This window comes from Myotis daubentonii, chromosome 15 (assembly GCF_963259705.1).
Source record: "Myotis daubentonii chromosome 15, mMyoDau2.1, whole genome shotgun sequence".
NCBI classification, from domain to species: Eukaryota; Metazoa; Chordata; class Mammalia; order Chiroptera; family Vespertilionidae; genus Myotis; species Myotis daubentonii.
Genome location: NC_081854.1, coordinates 57,831,514 through 57,850,521, shown reverse-complemented (window position 1 = coordinate 57,850,521; position 19,008 = coordinate 57,831,514). Strand labels below are relative to the sequence as shown.

The following is a 19,008-nucleotide window of genomic DNA, read 5'->3' as shown; positions in this document are numbered from 1 at the left end:
CTGAATATGTTTAATCATTAAGTTGATATGCAAAACTACAAAAGCATTTAATATAAAATGAAGCAATTATAAACGGTTAGCATTTAACACTGGAAAATTAAGAATTTAAATATATTTCACAAACTCCACTAAAACAATAAGTCTGTAATATTATTTAATCTATTTGTTTAAATATTAAGGTTTATTTTTTTTTAGAGTAAGATTAAGTAACAATTTAAATAATTATCAGGATGTATAAATGAACATCCATTCAGATAAAACATTACTGCTTAAAAGTGGATACGAAATATTTTGCATATAATAAATATATTTAATGTTTAGGTTAACAAGCACCATCTCGAGAGCAGAAAAGTGTTTTTTCATGACCAACAAATAAATTACATTCGGGAAAACAAGGTGTTTCTATGTGAAGTCTCAGATAGCCTCAAATGTTTTTCTTAATATAGCACCCAAACTTCCAAACTGCCTAGAAAGTATCTCCCAAAATATAACTCATACCTTAAGTCATAAAAATAAAGGCCAAGAAAAAATCAATTTAAGACAAAATTTACAATTTATATTAATTCCCCATTCAATAAAATACCAACTGCCAATTGTTAAAAGTAAATGAACTGTATATAGGCAATCCGTTAGTGCTGAAAATCTGAAATATATATTTTTAAAAGTCATTCTTCCTCAAAGTATTTAAAATATTGCATCTCTGGTGGCAAACCTGAAAATTACCAAGCGTTTTATTTCCCTAGTTTTCATACTTCTGCTCCCATCCCTACCCCTTTAACCTTTAACAGTCATCCAGCTTTTTGTTTTGTTTTTTTGTAAATACACTTACTTACATCCCAAACACAGAACACTGACAATGCTCCTTGGGAACCAAGGAGACCCCAGAACAGCCCAGCCCACAGCTGTGCTCCCCAAGCTGGCGCAGGCGCGGTGACACAGGAAGCCGTCACCGGCCCTTCCGATGCCTCAGAATGCTCCCGAGAGTCCACAGCTGTTTGAGGCTTTGCTGATGCAATCCCGAAGAAAGTGTCAACACATTCTGCAGACAAACATCAGAGAATAAGTCTTTGATTGATAATTTTTCTATTTATTTCTGCCAAGGCGACTGAAAACACAAAAGCCTTTTCATCAGAGAGGTTAGCATAGATGTCAATTTCCTTTTCCTGTTTTTCTGTTAAAAGAAAAAGGGAAAGCTTACTATAAAGGCGGTAGATGCAGCATTTTAGTTTAAAAATTTACAGCTTTCAAAGTATTTCTTTAAATGACAATATTATACATGATAGTATGATGTACATTAAGTATTTCAAAGTATTATGCTACTGAACTTAAAAAATTTTAATTTCAAAGGAGTTATTGAAATGTCATGAACTACATTCTAAAGACTAACTGGAGAGACTATATATATTTCTATATATCTTCAATATCTACATCATTTCTGTAAGAATCTCAAATATTTCTTTCTCATCACTGGTATGGGCCAAATGACTGTACCAAAATGATTTTTCTCACCCTAAAGATAGTCCTTCCTGAAAACCAATGGTGTCTTAATGAATTTATTAACTTCAGCTTAGCCTTGCTACCAAATAGAAGAATAACAAACATTTATTTCTATTTTTCCTTTCCTGATTAGAAATGTAATGCAAGTTCCTGGTAGAAAACATTTTAAATACAGAAAGACAAAAAGAAAGCACCTATCTCATAAGTCAGCTAAAATCACAATTAGCATTTCTGTGTACATTCTTCCAAAATTTTCCAAGCTCTACCATGATTCTACTTTTGTCTGGTTTTTATGCTGTTACTGTTTTGCTCTTTAACCCAAGTTAAATATTCACATGCCTTAGAGTCAAATCTTTTACAGAACTGGCTACCACAACCAGAGTCCTCCCATGAGCATTTCCCACTCTCGGATGCACCCACATTTTTTTCACTCGTTCCTTCTTGTTTTCACCTCTCTCTCTGTACAGAACATTTGTACATGATGCTCCTGCTTGGTTTTTTTTGTTTGTTTTAGGCATTAACTGACTTTCCACAGCGGAAAATTAGAATTGTATTGTTTTCCATCTCTTGCCCCCACTACACACTTCCCTCGCATCTTCCCATTATAGTTATATCACAATTTTGGTGAGATTACTATTCAATGTTTACGTTATTCTGACTACGTAAATGATTTCACTTTTCACATACACTGTTCTTCCCTGAAAAGATTCTCTTTTTACATCTGCCTAATTTTCATTACTAATTGAACCAAACTCTCTCCGAGATGTATAAAATTTTCAGAATGTCTGCACATAATTAGGTCTTATATCAATTTTTCTTCCTGAATAAATCTCTGCAGGTCTTCTGCTCTGCTCCAATCTGAAATGGCCGCTTTCTGAGCCTCCTCATGGCACATTATCATCTTAGGATCGCTCTCCAACATCATGCTGCAGATTCTCAACCCTCTCTCCAGTTGGACCCTGTGTTCACGTCTTCATTTTGGTGGCATGTATCTTGCAGTAGCTTCCTGAGAAAGGGATACAGGCAGCAAATTTTTGAGACCCTGAAGGTCCAAAATACGTCTTTAGTCTACCCTCCCACTAACTCATAGTGAGGTTGACTAAAGACTCATAGATTTCCACTCAGTATTATGAAGGCAGAAAACTGTCTTCCATTAACTGGTGCTACTGCTAAAAAAAAAAACAAAAAAACCAACACCCCTTTTACAGTTTTTAAAACATTATTGCTAAATCTACAGTGAAATACATAAACTAGATCTTAAGTGTATAATTGGAGGGATTTTAACGAACATACGCCAATGTAACCCACACCTCACTCAAGATACAGAAAATTCCTCACACTCCTTTCCTGACAATCCCTCCCCACCCCATCCTCAACGACTTGATTCCATCGCCATAGAATAATTTTGCCTGCTCTTAAACTTCATATAAATGACATTGTACTGTTTTGTGTCTAGCTTCTGTTGTTTAACCTGTTCTTGAAATTCATTGATGCTGTTCATGTATCAATAGGTTGTTCCACTGTATTAGTTCTAATACCATTTTGATTCTTTTGTCTTTTTCCCTGAATACTGGCGGGTTCCCTTTAACCAGAGAGAGATGACTTATGATAATATGCTTTGGCAGAACTCTACTTTTAACCATCTACTGAGAATCTGGTGGGCCGCTTCAATATGAAACTCAAAGTTCTTCAGGTTTGGGAAAACTTCTTAGATTATTTCACCGATGACTTCCTTCTCCTCCATCTTCTATGTTCTTCTTCTGCAATGTCAATTATTTATAGATATTGATCTCAAATGGTCCTCTGAATTTCTTACCTTTCCTATTCTCATTCTATTTTTTCACCTCATATCCTATTGTTCTACACCAGTGATGGCGAACCTATGACACGCGTGTCAGAGGTGACATGCGAACTCTTTTTTTTGGTTGATTTTTCTTTGTTAAATGGTATTTAAACATATAAAATAAATATCGAAAATATAAGTCTTTGTTTTACTATGGTTGCAAATATCAAAAAAATTCTATATGTGACACGGCACCAGAGTTAAGTTAGGGTTTTTCAAAATGCTGACACGCCAAGCTCAAAGGTTCACCATCACTGTTCTACACTCTGGTACATTTCTTCAATTTTTGTCTATAAGCCTTTGGTGATGGTTTTTCATCTCTGAAAATCATATATATGTTCATATTTTCAAGTTCCTTTGCCAGGTACTTTTTGACACTGGCAATTTTTGTTTAAATGTCATCTTGTTCTTGTGTTATGACTACAAGAGCCTTAATTTTTTCTTCTCCCTGCAAAAACTTGTTTTATTCAAATGCTTTCTCTTCCCTGCTGATTTTGTCTTCGCCTTTCACATGCTTTCTTCCATACATCCGGGTAACTCTTGGCGACATGCTCATACTTGGGAGTGGGACCACAAAGCTGATGAGCTCCTGCACACAGGGCGCCTGGCTGTGGCCGTCACGCAGGATGACCCGCCTGGGCTGTGTCTGTGTGATCACGATGAGAATGGCTTCAGTTTATGCCTCTGCTCTTGGGCTCTTCAGTCCCTAGAGAAGATACTTCTCAGCTCCTCCCTGGAAGACAAGCCTGGCCCGCAGAACTCATTCTCTAGCATCTTCAATTCTCACCTCACCTTGATCTTCATATAGTGCCCTGCCCTCAGTGAGGCCTGGTGTTCCCTGGGCCAAAGACTCGCTTCCTCTCATCTTTCGCAAAGGATACACTTGGAGAGAGGCGAGGACAAGGTAAACAGCCTTAACAGGATATTTTAAAAAATAGTCTTTCAAACAATATTGTTTGAGCCTCACTTTCACCTCTATACTTCCAGACATAACTGGTGTACAAATTCCTCATCTTAAGGCAGTTGTGTAATAAAAATCAGTTTCTTTCTTAGCTTTCGCCAAAGGAGCTTACAATTTAGGTTTCATAGGTGTGCTAAAGCAGTTCTCATTTTCCAGAATTTCGCTGTTTCTCCCATTCCTTGTCCTTGTGGGATTTTTGAAAACATCCCTTTACTAGGATTTGGGGAGGATACAGAGCTAAATGTGTTTATTTAAACCACCATCTTTAACTTGAAGTCTAGAGGAATTCAATATGTCCACTAATAAGATATTCAGAATTGCCCAATATATTTTAGTCAAAAATGTCACTACATTACTAATATCCCAAGTAATCATACTCCCCACATATAAAATGAAGACTTATCTTAAACAAACCAAAACTTATGTTCAATGGTTTGTTTTTATGATTTTATAAAGATAAGCTGTTATCTGATGCCTAATAAGCTTTCGTTTTCTATTCTTTCTTCTTCCTGTTCTTTTTCAAAATATTGAAAACAAGAAAGTCAATTCAAAATGTGTTTTTGGAAACACTGTCAGGTGGTTCTTATTAAAATAATGGCAAACCTTGCTTCAAACTTTTCAAGTGCCTCATGAGCAGACAATAAAAACTAAATTAAACAGCTACTTAACACTCAGAAGCATATCAAAGAAGTCTATTCTAAAATATACAGACACTCCGAAAGTCATGTTTCCTCTCTGTATTATATTTAGAAAAGTTGGTCTGCCTCAAAGGTTAGCGAAGAACAGCCTAGGTGCCCCGTCTGGCCCACCACCTGTTTTCATCAAGTCTCACTGGAGCGCTGCCTGCCATTCATTTACATAGTGTCTAGGGCTGTTTTCCAGCTGCAATGACAGAGCAGAGTAGCTGTGATGGAGGCTGTGTGGCCCACAAAGCCTAAAATATTCATCTGGCTCTTTATCGAAAACGTTTGCTGACCATCCACCCCCACCCCTGGGTCTACATTAAAAGATTTGTTTATTCTACAAAAGTTGCTTTGAGCACTTTCCTGTTTGTATTAGGAGCCAATAAATTAAGCCATATTTTATTCTAGAAATAATTTCTTAAAACTTTTTTTATAATAAATTGAAAATACTTGAAAAAATGTATAGGCAAATCAATGCTCCTTTCTTCCAAGTGACCATGAAACAGAAGTTCAAACCTGCACATAAGGACCTGGCACAACCCGACTTCATTCCCTGCCTGTTTTCTCCTCGCCGCCCACCCTCCACCAGATCATTCCTTCTCCGTCCTCCGTTATATTCCCTTTACCTCAACTGAAAAGAATGCTCTGTTTTCTGGGCCAAGCAGTATTTTCCTCTTTCTTTTTCCTGCTGACTTTATTTACCTAGCGTTCCTTCTGAAACAGTCTTTAGCACTGATTTTTCTGATCATCCCATTGTTAAAGCAACACATTCAAATTGAGGAAATAACTCAAACTCTCTGGGAGAGAGAGCAGTGTAACCGAAGGAAAGAGAAAAAGCAGTAAAATTACCCAAGCAATTAATGAGAAGGACAGTCTTCATAGAAGCCAGCCAAACACAATATAAACGGTATTCCTTTAGCCATACAACAGAAAATCTTTACTTTGACAAAAGTTAAGGCCAGCATATCAGTGAAGTCCCTAACAGCAGTTACTTTATTCAAATAAAAGCAGAGAAAATGGTAAATAGGTAAAAAGAGAAATGTATATCTATGCTCAATACTTGAATACCTAAGACTGAGTGCCTGAAAAAGCAGGGCATAACTCACAAATAACTAGGAAACGCATGTCACTGAAGATGAAGTTACTTTAAGAGGTTTTTACAGAATTATAAAGAGCAACTATACTGAAGAACATTTTCACTAGTTAATTTTAAAAACTCATAGTATAGCAGTTTGAAATAAGTCTTAACAGAACCCAGATTTATCTTTAAAAAAAAAAAAAGCACAACCACTTGAACAGGATGTCACACACACATTATCATCTCCGCACTCTACTATCATCAACTCATAGCAAGGTGAATATTACCTAATTTAAGCCTTTAGTTTTCTAATAAAAATTACAGTGATGAAAAACATCAACATTGATTGATTGGCTGCCTCCTGCACACCCCCTCCTGGGGATCGAGCCTGCAACCTGGGCATGTGCCCTGACCAGGAATCGAACGGAGACCCTTAGTGCATGGGCTGATGCTCAACCGTGGAGCCACACTGGTATGCCAAGCGAGGAAATGCTTTCAACTGAAATCTAACTGGGGACGGTCAAGTCCAGGAGCGCAATGCCTGCCGAACACGTCCTTCGCTGCTTTCTAATAAGATCTTAGGAAACGAAGTACTTGGAGACAGGCTGCTGGGGTTTATCGTACCTCTTTCTTCCTCGTGCTTTTTGGCGGATGCACTTTTAGGTCTTCCTCTTCCTCGCCTGCTATGATCTGAATGGCTGTTACTCCGAGACCTCTTTCTGTTTTCTAAGTCCTTATGTCCTGTCGGGTGCATCTTCTCTCTCCTAGCTCTCTCTGTGCGCCTCCTCTTGGCCTCATGTTTGTTTTCTGTATGGATGAATAAAAGTGATATATTTTAGGCTTAGCAAGAACTGTTTGTCCAAGTTCCCCCTGTCTGCTTTTTTCTTTCTAAAAGCACTAGAGTTTGCTGCCTGGCAAATTTCATTAAACTACAACCATGACATTTATGCCCCTCATATCCTCACAGGAAAAAAAGAAATTCAACAGAATTCAGGTGATCCATTAACACATGAAGTAGGAGTCTTATAATAGAAGACTTTTCTTTACTTGGCACCTTTAACTTCAGCCCCTACAAGTCTGCACAATTCTAGTGACCTTTCTGCCCTTTTCTCTCTGCTTCCAAGCTAAAAATGGTGAAGTATCAGAAGGGGGGGGGGGGGAGTTTCATTCTTTTTTGCCACTATCCAAATTATATATTGAAATATGTCAAGTATGCAGAAGCGAAACTGACCTTAGCCATAATATATTAAAGTTACCAATAAAAAACAAACAGAAAGCATCCACAGAAAATATGACAACACTAGGAAAGTAATAGTTTTCATCACTTTAGCCACAGAGGAGGTCATTTCTGATATTCTAAGAACATGCTGATCCCTAAATGGAATAGCAACAGAGGAACTTGACTCAATATGGTAATTTAATTAATACAAGAAACCACTCTCTCACTCCAAACAAATCAAAATGGTAGATAAGACAACAAAAAATTTTAAGCAGCAAAAACCAAAACTTGCCTTAACACGTAACTGAAAAGAAAATTCCCCAAATGCTTAAAAATTACTGTGGAAGAGACAAAACACATGCTACAAAATGGAGGAACTTTGAAAACCTGAGGCTAACTGAAATAAGCCAGACACAGAAGGACAAATACTGTATGACTACACTCACAACAGCAGTCAAATTTACAGGCACAAAAAGAATAGTGGTTGCCTGGGGCGGGGGGGGGGGGGTCACGTGGGCGGGGGGGGGGGAATGAGGAGTTACCATTTAGCGGGCACAGGGTGTCTGTTTGGGAAGATGAAAAGGGTTCTAGAGATGGATGGTGATGATGGTTAAGTACACGATAAGAATGTACTTAATGCCACTGAACTGTGCACTTAAAATGATCAAAATACTAAATTTTGTTATGTGAATTTACCACAATAAAAGATGAAAAAATAAGGTTTGATGAAAAAGAAGTAGAAAACACGATGAACTGCTAAAAAATAAAGTGCAAAAGATACACTAAAAAATGGCAGGTCTGCAGACCAAATTACAGATCTAGAAAGGAAATTCAATTAAAGTTCCTGGAACAAAAAGGACAAGAGAGAATATGTGACAGTAAATGAAGAGAAATGAGAAAGGTCCAAGAAATCTAATACTGCTCATCTATGACAGTGTTGTAATTTTCTACCCAATATTCATTCAGTCTCCCCCCTTGAATAAGAACGGAATCCTGTTCTGTTCACTAGGGCAGTGTGCGAGCTAACATACACACATCTGAGACTCCTCATGTGGAGCGGCCATGAAATCCACGTCTAGCCAGTGACACGTCAGTGGATGAGGAAGGTTTCCAGAAAGACTTTTTACGGGGATGAGCATGGCTGGCCAGCCCCTCTGCCCTTCCCTCTCTCCCTGCCTAGGGTGCTGTGGGCGGCCTGGGGTGAAACAGCTGCCTGTCATAGGGTGGAAGCCACAGCTTCCCAGGATGGAAGGAAGAGAAGAACCTAGGTCCTCGACGGTATCACTGAGCCACAAGTCCTGCGGGGCCAACGTCATCGTTCTTCACTAAACGGTGACAGCAAACTCTCTGTCCAACCCAGGGCCAGTCAGGTGTGCTGTGGATGGTGACCCTTATATGTTATCCAGTAAGTATTGCCAAAAGGAAGAGAGAGAATAACGGTGGGAAAGATTTAAAGGTAAAACTGCTCTAAGCTGCACCCTGGAGAGTTCAGTGGAAAGGCCTGCATGCCAAGGAAGAATGGGAACACTTAAGGGCAAAGCAAAGTCATTCACCACATGCAAGATAGGAAATGCACCACTGCCAGAAGCCGGTCCATCCTTGCTGCTTGACACAGTCGCTGCAAGGAAGAAACATCTGCACAGCATATGTGTCAAAGGACCTGGCGTATATGGCATACTGTTCTTAATATGTTTGCTCCCCTACTTAGTGCTATGTGTTTTAACCAAGCTCACCTCTCCAAGAAAGGTTGTTTCCCCAGGTGGGGATTTTTCCCTGCAGTTAGGGATTAACAGGACTAAGGAAGGGAATAAATCAGTAAAACCCCTTAACTAAGTGCCAGGCGGGTAGTTAATCACTTTAACTACGAACAATCACGCTTAAACTACATAATCTTTACTTAGATAATCTCCTTCAGTTACTTCCTTGTAGCTTAAGAGAACAATAGAGTAGTGACCTTGGAATGGAGATAACAAACGCCCTAACCTTTGGAATAGAATGGATAGGATTAAAATCAACTGGTATAAATACAGATGTAACAGGAGAATAAAGACAGAACCTAACTACAGAACCTGGCTAGGCTGCTGATCAACTGAATGCTGTCTCCATGTCATTTCTTCTTTGCCGACTCCGTCCACACCTTTGGGAACCCCTGGACCTGCTGGGGTTGGACCCCAACACACCACCACATGTTTTTCATGAAAATTTTTCCAGGTCTGAAACAATTTCTGCAAAATTTGTTCCAGAAATAAAAACACATGGTTTAAAAAAAAAAAAAAAAGGTACATAAGAAAAAGTGGGATAGGGCACTCTTTCCCCCTCCCCACGTGGGAGTCTGTACTTGTTCTTCAATAAATCTACACCTTTGCTATACCAAAAAAAAAAAAGAAAAGAAAAGAAAAGAAAAAGTGGGATTATCCCTGGAGTGCAATGGAAAGAAATCTTAGTCTGACAGTGTGCAGCAGACCTAAACCGTTCTTTTTGGGTTTTTTTTTTAGTTTATTTTTATTGATTTCAGAGAGGAAGGGAGATGGAATGAGAGAGACAGAAACCCCAATGATAAGAGAGCATCACTGATCGGCTGCCTCCTGCACTCCCCACACTGTGGATGGAGCCTGCAACACACAATTAGTATGTCTTTTGCAAAGGCCTAAAACCGTTCTTATTAGAAGTCAGAGGATTCTATTAAAAAAGGTCTTAAAGCCCAGCCGGTGTGGCTCAGTAGTAGAGCATCGACCTATGAACTAGGAGGTCATGATTCGATTCCTGGTCAGGGCATGTGCCCGGGTTTCGGGCTCTAGGCCCAGGAGGGGGCATGCAGGAGGCAGCTAATTAATGATTCTCATCTATTGTTTTTCTCTCTCTCCCTTCCTCTCTGAAATCAATAAAAATATATTTTTAGCTCTGACCAGTTTGGCTCAGTGGAGAGAGCTTCAGCCTGCAGACTGAAGGGTCCCAGGTTCGATTCCAGTCAAGGGCATGTACCTTGGTTGCGGGCACATCCCCAGTAGGGGGTGTGCAGGAGGCAGCTGATCGGTGTTTCTCTCTCATCGATGTTTCTAACTCTCTATCCCTCTCCCTTCCTCTCTAAAAAAATCAATAAAATATATTAAAAAATAAGTATTTTAAAAATATATTTTTTTAATTAAAAAATTAATTGTTATTGCTTTGATTTCACTTTTTAAGTTAGTGCAATTTTAGGTATAAGACGATTCTCTTGTTTTGTATGAAATCTAAACTTCTTACTCTGATTTACAAAGTCCTACTTAATCTGGCCCCCCCCAACCCTCTGGCCTCATCGCCACACTCTCCCTCTGTCTACACTGCAACCACATTAGTCTTCATGTTCCTAAAATATACCAATCTTTTTCTAGCCTTAAAATTTTTGCATCTGCTATTTCATCTGTCAAGAATGTTCTCCCTGATCTGATCATGACTAGTCCCTTGTTCCATTCAGCCTCACCTTAAATGGCACTTCTCAGAGAGGCCTTCTCCAACCATTCAATCAAAAGTAGCCTTCCAGTCACACGCTGGCACAGTGCTCTATTGGAATGTCCTACAAGGCACTTATCACAAGCTAATATTCTCCGTTTATTTGTTCTCTGTCTATCTCCTGCTCACGGGAGCATAAGCTCCATGACAGCAGCAAGCCCGCCTTGATAGGACATTCATTCATTCACTTATGGCCAAGGCTCTGAATAGTGCCTAGCATATAGCAGGTGCTCAAAACGTATTTGTAATCAATCTACTCTTATTTGAGGATCATCACTATATGAAGTCTGATTTTACCAAAGAATAAGTAACAAAATTTCATCTTTTAATAAGTATATCCATTGAATAAATCCAATCTGTCTAGTTAATGGGAATGTAAAATAAAATTATTTTTTAGATCTTCTAAATCAGGAAATTATAAACAATAATCAATATATCTAAAAATTACATTCACACCAAAATCAAGTTATATTTTTCCAGTCACTAGTTTAAAAAACTCAAAAGTGTTATAAGTTTTATCAGCATGATGAGAAGAAAAAACCCAAATGTCCATCAACCAGTAACTAGATAAACAGATGGTGGCATATCCGTGCAAAGAATGGATATAGGCAACAACGTGGCTGAGTCTTAAACTACGCTCAGTGAAAGAAGCCAGACAAAAAAGAATACATATTACATGTATGACTCTATTCCTATTAAGTTCTGGAATAGTGACAGAAAACAGAGCAGCAGTTGGCTGGGTGTGGGGGTAGCAAGACTACAAAGGGGAACTATGAAACTTTTTGGAATGAAGGACACGTTCATTATCTTGATTGTGGTGACTGACTGGTGTAAACATATGACAAAACTTATCGAACTGTACACTTTAAGTATGTGTGACTTGTTGAATGTCAATTATACCTTAGATTTTTTTTTTTTAAATCAAATCAGGTACACACCCTTGCATTAAAATCCTTCAATGGCTCTCCGTACTCCAAAAACAGAAAGTTTGTTACAAGCTTTATCAGCATGATAAGGGATCATCAATTAAATGAATGAACAGCAAATTAATGTCATAAGCTGACTTCCAACAGCTAATAAAAACCAGACATACTTCAATAGATTTTAATGTTTAACTTCAACAAACATGTAAATAGCAAGTTCACACAAAAAAATTAAAAATCTAAAAATGCAGTAAATTCTCAGTTACCTGTTGAAGGTGGTGATTTCTCTGGGTGCTTTGCATTTAAAAGTTTTCTGCTAATAAATATGTAACCACAGGGACATGATTTACATGCAACAGGAACCTGTAGAGAAAAAAGAAAAATATATATTATTACTATTTTTCTATTGGTAACCTTCCCAATGTTTACAAAGTCTCCTGAACTTAATGATAAATTACTTAAAGTAGGAATCATAGATTTATTTAAACCCCAGCTCCTTACAACAAATTATTTGAGATGAGTATTGTGTTCTATACAACTTCATAAGGCTTTATAATACCATGAATAGGTAAATGAATAAAAAACATGTCCTGATGGAAGTGACCAATAGAAAAGCATAATAGAATCAAAGCCAGGGAAAATATGTGGAAAAGAAAGGTAACATTTCTTAAAAGATTAGTTTGGCCGGCCCCTGTGGCTCAGAGGTTGAGTGTCGACCTATGAACCAGGAGGATACGGTGCAATCCCCGGTCAGGGCACATGTCTGGGTTGCGGGCTCCATCCCCAACAGGGGATGTGCAGGAGGCAGCCGATTCATGATTCTCTCTCATCATTGCTGTTTCTATCTCTCTCTCCCTCTCTCTCCCCCTTCCTCTCTGAAATCAATAAAAATATATTTAAAAGAAAAAAAAAGATTACTTTGCTAGCCAATATCTCTTGGCAAGACTGTAACTAGTGATGTTTGTACAACCAAAGACTCTATTTTGTGGCTTAAAGGGGAAAAAAAATTGACGTTTTACTTTCAAAAAAAAAAAAAAAAGGTTAGCCTGACTAGCAGTTTACAAAGAACAAATTGGAAAGGGGAACGTGGCTGGAAAGTCATTAAAGTAATCCCAAGTGTAAGAGTATGAGGGCCCACGCGGAAACAATCGTAAGAATGGAGATGGAGAAAAGGTAGACCTCTGCCAGACATTCAAACGGAAGAAAGAACTGAAAATGACTCAGGTTCTTATATGACAATGTAGGATGCCAATTACCAGTAACACACACACACACGTTTACAATAACCAGTTTGAGGGGCAAAATTATATTACAAGCAAAAGAGAATGTAGGAGAAGGTAGTAGTTGCGATCTAGGGTCATATAGTCTCAGCTCCAGCGAGGACACTGGATAAAACAATGTGATGGGCTCTGAGAAAGAAGGCACCTACTAAGAAGGCTCAAGGCTAACTGGGCTCAAGATTATAAAATGGAGCCTATGGCCGTTTCTACATGGGAGCCACTCAGACAAACTGTGCTCCAGGGATCCATTAACATCTTCACCAACCAATCAGAGTGGCTCCATTCTGACCAATCAGGACAGTGCTTTTGGGACCAATCAAACTGTGAGAAATTGTAGTCCTCATTTGCATGAGGCTGAACCAATCAGGAACCAGGGGCAGGGACCTGGTGTATAAGTCAGCTCCCACACCCTATACATTGAAGACTCCCGACTGCTTCCCCAGCTGGAGCTGAGACACTGGGATGAAACACCGAAGATGCCTCCCCACCCCAGGGGGGAGGAACAGGCAGAGCACAGCTGTCCAGCGAGAGGGCCTCGCCCAGCGCCAGCTCACAGCTGTGCCGCTTCATAATGGAGCTGTAACACCGAGCTGTATCACAACTGAGCTGTTGGCACTGATAGTCTCTCTCTTCACCACTCTCCAAACTGGCAATTCCTGTTGGTGTTCAATCGGTGCCAACAACAATCAGTTGACAACACTTAAACTCTTCATGCTTCTACTTCTAAAAATGCAAAATACAAATGGCTCCTTTCTCCATTTCAAATGTTCTTGAAAATCATTGAAAAAAATGTTACATTTCCCTCAATAACCATTTCACTAAATTAACCTTCATGATCCTTGGAGTCATGTTAATGAAAAACCAGACATGTTAATAAAAAACCAGAAATTAATCTCAACAAAAAACACTCAGAATAATTAATCAGAAAATTGCAATTCCCTTTGTAAGATGAATTAATTTGCCCATTGTTCTGCTTGTTAAAAGTTTAGTTACGATCATAAAGCTTTTTATCCATGTGTGTGTGTGAAATGCCTCCTACTCTAGAATATAAATACTTTCATTAAGCTAAATAAAAAATTTGGCAGAATTCTTTTTCTTTGCATAAAACTACTGAACAAAGGATACCTAGTTTGAATTTAAGAAAAATAACAATAAATCCTATAAAAATAATCAAAATCCAGATATGTCCAACAGCTTGCTCTATTTAAAATGTGAAGAGATTCTTTCAAACCATGACAGAAAATGTAACATTACACTTTTAATAGGGTAAAATCTTCCCAAAATAGATGTTTGTCATTTTAAAAATTTCACATCTTCATAGAAACCAAGCTAAAAGGCACTGACTCATTTCCCTTACACTTAATCACATCATTAAGGGCAGTCACGGGGATATAAATTGTTTTAAATTAATGCCATTCAAAACCACAGAAAACCTGATGTTCTTATTTAAGAGACTCCTGCTCCTCAGCAAGCCTTTCTTCTACCTGCTGACACTCAATACACTTCTAGTTAAGTCTCTGTCCTATACACTAACAAATGTATCAGCCCGTATCCGGAATTTGCAGAGGTTGCTACAGTTAGATGAGAAATGTGCGTTTGGCTTTGGGATGAAGAATACACCAATACTGACTACTTAGTAGGCTGATTTTCATCCCTTAATGCATTTTATGCTCAAGAAACATTCAATGCACCTGAGCTGTCACCCTAAAGTCCTTTTCAAAAAGTTCCTTTCCCCGACCCCAACAGAGAGGAAGGGAGAGAGATAGAGAGTCAGAAACATCGATGAGAGAGAAACATCGATCAGCTGCCCCCTGCACATCCCCCACTGGAGATGTGCCCGCAACCCAGGTACATGCCCTTGACCGGAATCAAACCTGGGACCTTTCAGTCCGCAGGCCGACGCTCTATCCACTGAGCCAAACCGGTTTTGGCTAATTTGGATTTTAAACAGCCTAAAATTCCTTCAAATTTCAGTTGTAATGTCAAAAATATTGAAAGTTCTAATGCCACACTTTTAGGAATTTAAAATAGAAAAAAAAATCCAACCTGGCTGGTGTGGCTCAGTGGGTTGAGCATGGGCCTATGAACCAGGAGGTCATGGTTCGATTCCTACTCAGGGCACATGCCAGGGTTGTGGGCTCCATCCCCAGTAGGTGGTGTGCAGGAGGCAGCCAATCATGATTCTCTCTCATCATTGACATTTCTCTCCCTCTCCCTCTCTCTCTCTCTCTCTCTCTCTCTCTCTCTCTCTCTCTCCCCCATCACCCCTTCCTCTCTGAAATCAATAAAAATAGATATTTAAAATAAATAAATAGATAGAAAAATAAATAGAAAAAAATCCAAAATTTTGTTTACTGTGGCTTATTGTGTATCAATTTATTTCTTGAAAAGTATATTTAGGTTTGTATGTTTTACAGGTAAAACAGGTTAAAAAAAGCTACAAGAAACAAAATCCTGTTCTTATATTGTTTCAGTGATTTAAAAAAGCTCTAAAATAACCACATTATAGAGAACTAATTTATATTCTTTGCTGCTAAAAGGAAGTTACCTATAGTGGGCATGTTTGCTAAATGTCACATAAAATTTCTTATAAATGAAAAAACAAACAGCTGCTCTATTTTTAAAAATTAAGGCAAAAACAGAAACATACACAAAAATACCAGAAAAGTAACTAGAATCATCAATAGTATTATGCACAAAATGGCTCAGTAATTTGGGTTTAGTGGATGTGAAAATGAAAAGTATTGTGGTTTAGATGTTTCAGAACTGTATTTTCAAATGGAGGCATTTAAAAGGGATGTTCAAAGGGATGTTCAACTAAAAATCTAGGGCTGTCTTCTTTGCTGCTCTCTCTCTACTTGTTTTTAAACTTATACACACGTATGTATCTAATGGGAGCCATCTCCTCAAATTTTGAAGATTTTTTTAAAATTTTTCAATTGATTTTTAGAGAGGAGGGGGGCGGGGGGAGAGAGAAACATCTATGTGAGAAACAGTCATCAGTTGCCAAACACACTCACCCCTAGGAGATGGAACCGCAATCCGGGCGTATTCCCTGACCCGGAACCCAACCCACCGGGGTCACACGCCGACCAACGGAACCACACAGGCCAGTGCTAAAGATTTTACATTTGTATTTATAAACCAAGTTCGCCTTTAATGTTTGTACACCATGGGGCAGCTTGCTATGGACTGGACTGTGTCCCGCCGCCCACCCCACATGCCTGCACTGAAGCCCCAGCCCGACTGGGAGGCGTCTGGAGATGAGATGAGATGAGCAGTCATCTCAGGAGGCCAGTGCCACTAGGATGCCAGACCCAGAGCGCTCCCGGCCGAGGCCGTGGGCATCCCGCCTCCAGACTGAGAAGTAAACTGCTGTTGGAGCCCCATCCGTGGTGTTCCTGCAGCTGGAGGGGCGACTGCGTGTGCGAAACAAAGCGATGGAGCTTCCCACCTAACATGCCGATCACCTTTTGTTGAAGTTACGGGACTCCTATGTGTTTATCATTCTCTCCTCTTACTTTAGCCAGGATATCAAAAGCAGGTTATTTTCCCCAAAAGGTTACTCCTTGCCAAGGAAAACAAGGTCAGGATTTGCAATAACTTGCAGCCGACAGAAACCGGAATGCATCATACATACCACGCAAACCTTACGCTCTGCACTAGTCGCTGGGACGGACGGAAAGGATGGAGAGACGGAAATAAACCCCTGCAAAGGACCTGCAGCCGCAAAGCCCTAATTTTGTCCGAACTTAACAAATTCGGTTTCTGGGTAAGAGTGGAAGTTGAACTCCTCCCTTTGGAAGCCGTGACTACATACATTATTTTTATAACGCATACTCCAACTCCTCCGGTCAAGAAACGGTGGGCTCAGACTCTCTTACCACTGCCCGTAAAAGACGCTGAATAAGACGGGTAAACGTTTTCTGATCACCCTGCAAGACTGCTCCTGAACGAAGGCACTAAAGGTCGGCTTATTCAAAGTCTCCGGCCATTTCAAATCACTCCTGATCAAAAAAAATATATATATAGATAAAAATAAAAAAGGAGGGGGAGGAGAAAGGGAGTCATTTTGAAAAAATCCTCTCGGTGGGAAAGAAGAAAAAACACACCCCGATCCGCACGCTGGCACGAAACGAGCCCCACGACTGGTTTTAATGGAGAGTTTAATTGGGGGGGACGGGGGGACGGCTGTGTTCCTGGTGAAGGAGGAGGCTTGCTTACACGACAACACAATAAATGGGGATTTAAAATTACAGCCCGACACCGGGAGTTGTGTGCAGAAAGCAGCCATTTAAAATGCACGGAACCATATATATATATATATATATATTTCATTTTTACTTTAAGATCTGGAAGCAGAAACGCCCAGTTTCCAGCAGAGGATGCCGTGGCGGGTGGGGGTCGTGGGCGCCCGAAGGGAAGGGCTTCCCGGGGGCGTTAGTCCATCACGTAAAACAACGTAAAGAAAGAATTCACGTCACAAACCTAGGAAGTGTGTTTAGAAGACAAATTAAAATAAATAAAAAGATCTCCAAACTCGCCGAAATAGAAAGCCGTGACACTGCGGCCCCTGTTGTCACGTGTGGGCGTCCGCCCGGGGCGCGGCGCGGACAGGGGGGTCCCCGCTCCCGTGGGACGGGAACAAAGCCGCCCCGCGGGCAGGACGGGGCGCCCGGCGCCAGGAGCCGGCTCCAGGGGGCACCCGCGCCTTCCCGTCGGGGCACGAGGGGCTCCGGGGCGCAGACCCGCCGCTGTCACCGGAGCCGCCGGGATAGCGGGCACCAGCCCACGCCCCCTTCCGCGCCGCCCGCCGCAGGGCCGTCTCGCCGCCGCCAGGTGGGCGCCGGCCCGGACACCCCTGGCTCAGCCTGCGGTCCGGGTGCCCCGTGGCCGCCGAGCCCAAGGGCCGGCCCACCGCTCGGCCGCCGGGACCCGGCGACGGGGCCTCTCCACAGCCAACCGCCGCCGGCAACGGCCGCCCGCCCGCCGGCCCGCCGCCCACCTGTTGGTCGCACTCGGGGCACGATTTGGTGGCCATCTTCACTTTCTTGGCTCGACTCGCGGACATGCTCCCCTCCGGCGGCGGCGGCGGCGGCGGCGACGGCTCGGGCTCCTCCCCTCGCACCTCACAGGCCCAGCCTCCGCCCGCCGGGTCCCGCTGTCCAGACTGAGGCGCTGCCCGGTGCGCGCGCGCGTGCGCGAGGTTGGGCGGAGCCTGCGTGCGAGGGGGCGCGGCGCACAAGGGGGCGGAGCCTGCGTACGAGGGGGCGCGGCTGCGAAGGGGCGTGGCGCGACGTGGCGTGCGCTAACTCCGTGGGACTTGGGACCGCGCTTCTACCCACTCACGCCGGCCCTCAGGCGCGTCGGGCTTCTCACCAGAGGTAGGCGGGCGGACCCTCCCGCGAGACTATGGCCACGCCTTCTCTCGGTTAGGCGGCAGCGTGGGGGCGTGGCTCGGACGGGATCTGACAATGACGGGCATCTGGCTCGACCAATGAGTGCACAGGATACCAATAGGTGCTGGCCACGCCTCGCCCCGGAAGGAGGGAGAGAGGGAGTGTGAGGAGCGGGTGGGAGGTCAGTCGCCACCGGTTATGGCATTAACTTCAGTAACTCTTAGTAAGGCTAATCATGGAGGAGTTGGAGACATCTGATGAGTCTACTGTGTGCCAGGTCATGGAGTCGGCGCCGCAAGATACAATATTCGTCGTCAAGTATTTATTGAGGGCCAACCCGCCGCACAAATGGGAATCCTGGGAAGCGCTGCCCTCACGATCACCCCGTCCAGTGCGGCCGACCTAACACTCGACGCCAGAGGAGAAGGTGGTCGGTGGGAAGAGTAAAGCGGCCGAATGCCACTGAGCCTCTGATCTAGCAATCCCATCCCTAAGAATCTGAAGGAAAGACATTGCCCACCCAAACCCACTTGCGCAAAGATGTTGCGCTTGACAGCACCGCTCGTCAGAGCAAAACCAGAAACAGCCCAGGGAGCACCGCCAAATGGCCGGAGCAGACTCAGGCGTGCATGGAAC

The 19,008-nt window shown here is 41.7% G+C and overlaps 1 protein-coding gene across 5 annotated transcripts; it reads right to left on the bottom strand.

Moving 5' to 3' along the window:
- Positions 1 to 28: 28 nt before the first annotated feature.
- C15H16orf87 (chromosome 15 C16orf87 homolog) lies at positions 29 to 18,169 on the bottom strand. 5 transcript variants are annotated; one of them, XM_059668137.1, is made up of 4 exons: positions 17,979 to 18,166; positions 11,960 to 12,056; positions 6,687 to 6,869; positions 29 to 1,039 (listed from the first exon to the last, which is right to left on the bottom strand). In XM_059668137.1, exons 1-4 carry the CDS (start codon positions 18,042 to 18,044, stop codon positions 789 to 791), a joined length of 597 nt encoding a protein of 198 aa, XP_059524120.1. In that variant the 5' UTR covers positions 18,045 to 18,166; the 3' UTR covers positions 29 to 788. The 5 variants fall into 5 exon arrangements, with proteins under 5 accessions (XP_059524120.1, XP_059524122.1, XP_059524121.1 ...); XM_059668138.1 differs by having other exon boundaries at positions 907 to 1,171; positions 17,979 to 18,160; XM_059668140.1 differs by lacking the exon at positions 29 to 1,039 and adding an exon at positions 1,190 to 2,503 and having other exon boundaries at positions 17,979 to 18,164.
- Between the last annotated feature and the right edge of the window lie 839 nt (positions 18,170 to 19,008).

Excerpts from the sequence above, each read along its gene's own strand:
- C15H16orf87 (XM_059668137.1), bottom strand. The coding sequence starts at position 18,044 with ATGTCCGCGAGTCGAGCCAAGAAAGTGAAGATGGCCACCAAATCGTGC. Across the intron at positions 12,057-17,978 it reads GCCCCGAGTGCGACCAACAG|GTTCCTGTTGCATGTAAATC; the intron begins GTGGGCGGCGGG and ends TTTTCTCTACAG. Across the intron at positions 1,040-6,686 it reads AAAGCACGAGGAAGAAAGAG|AATGTGTTGACACTTTCTTC; the intron begins GTACGATAAACC and ends GTTTGTCTGCAG.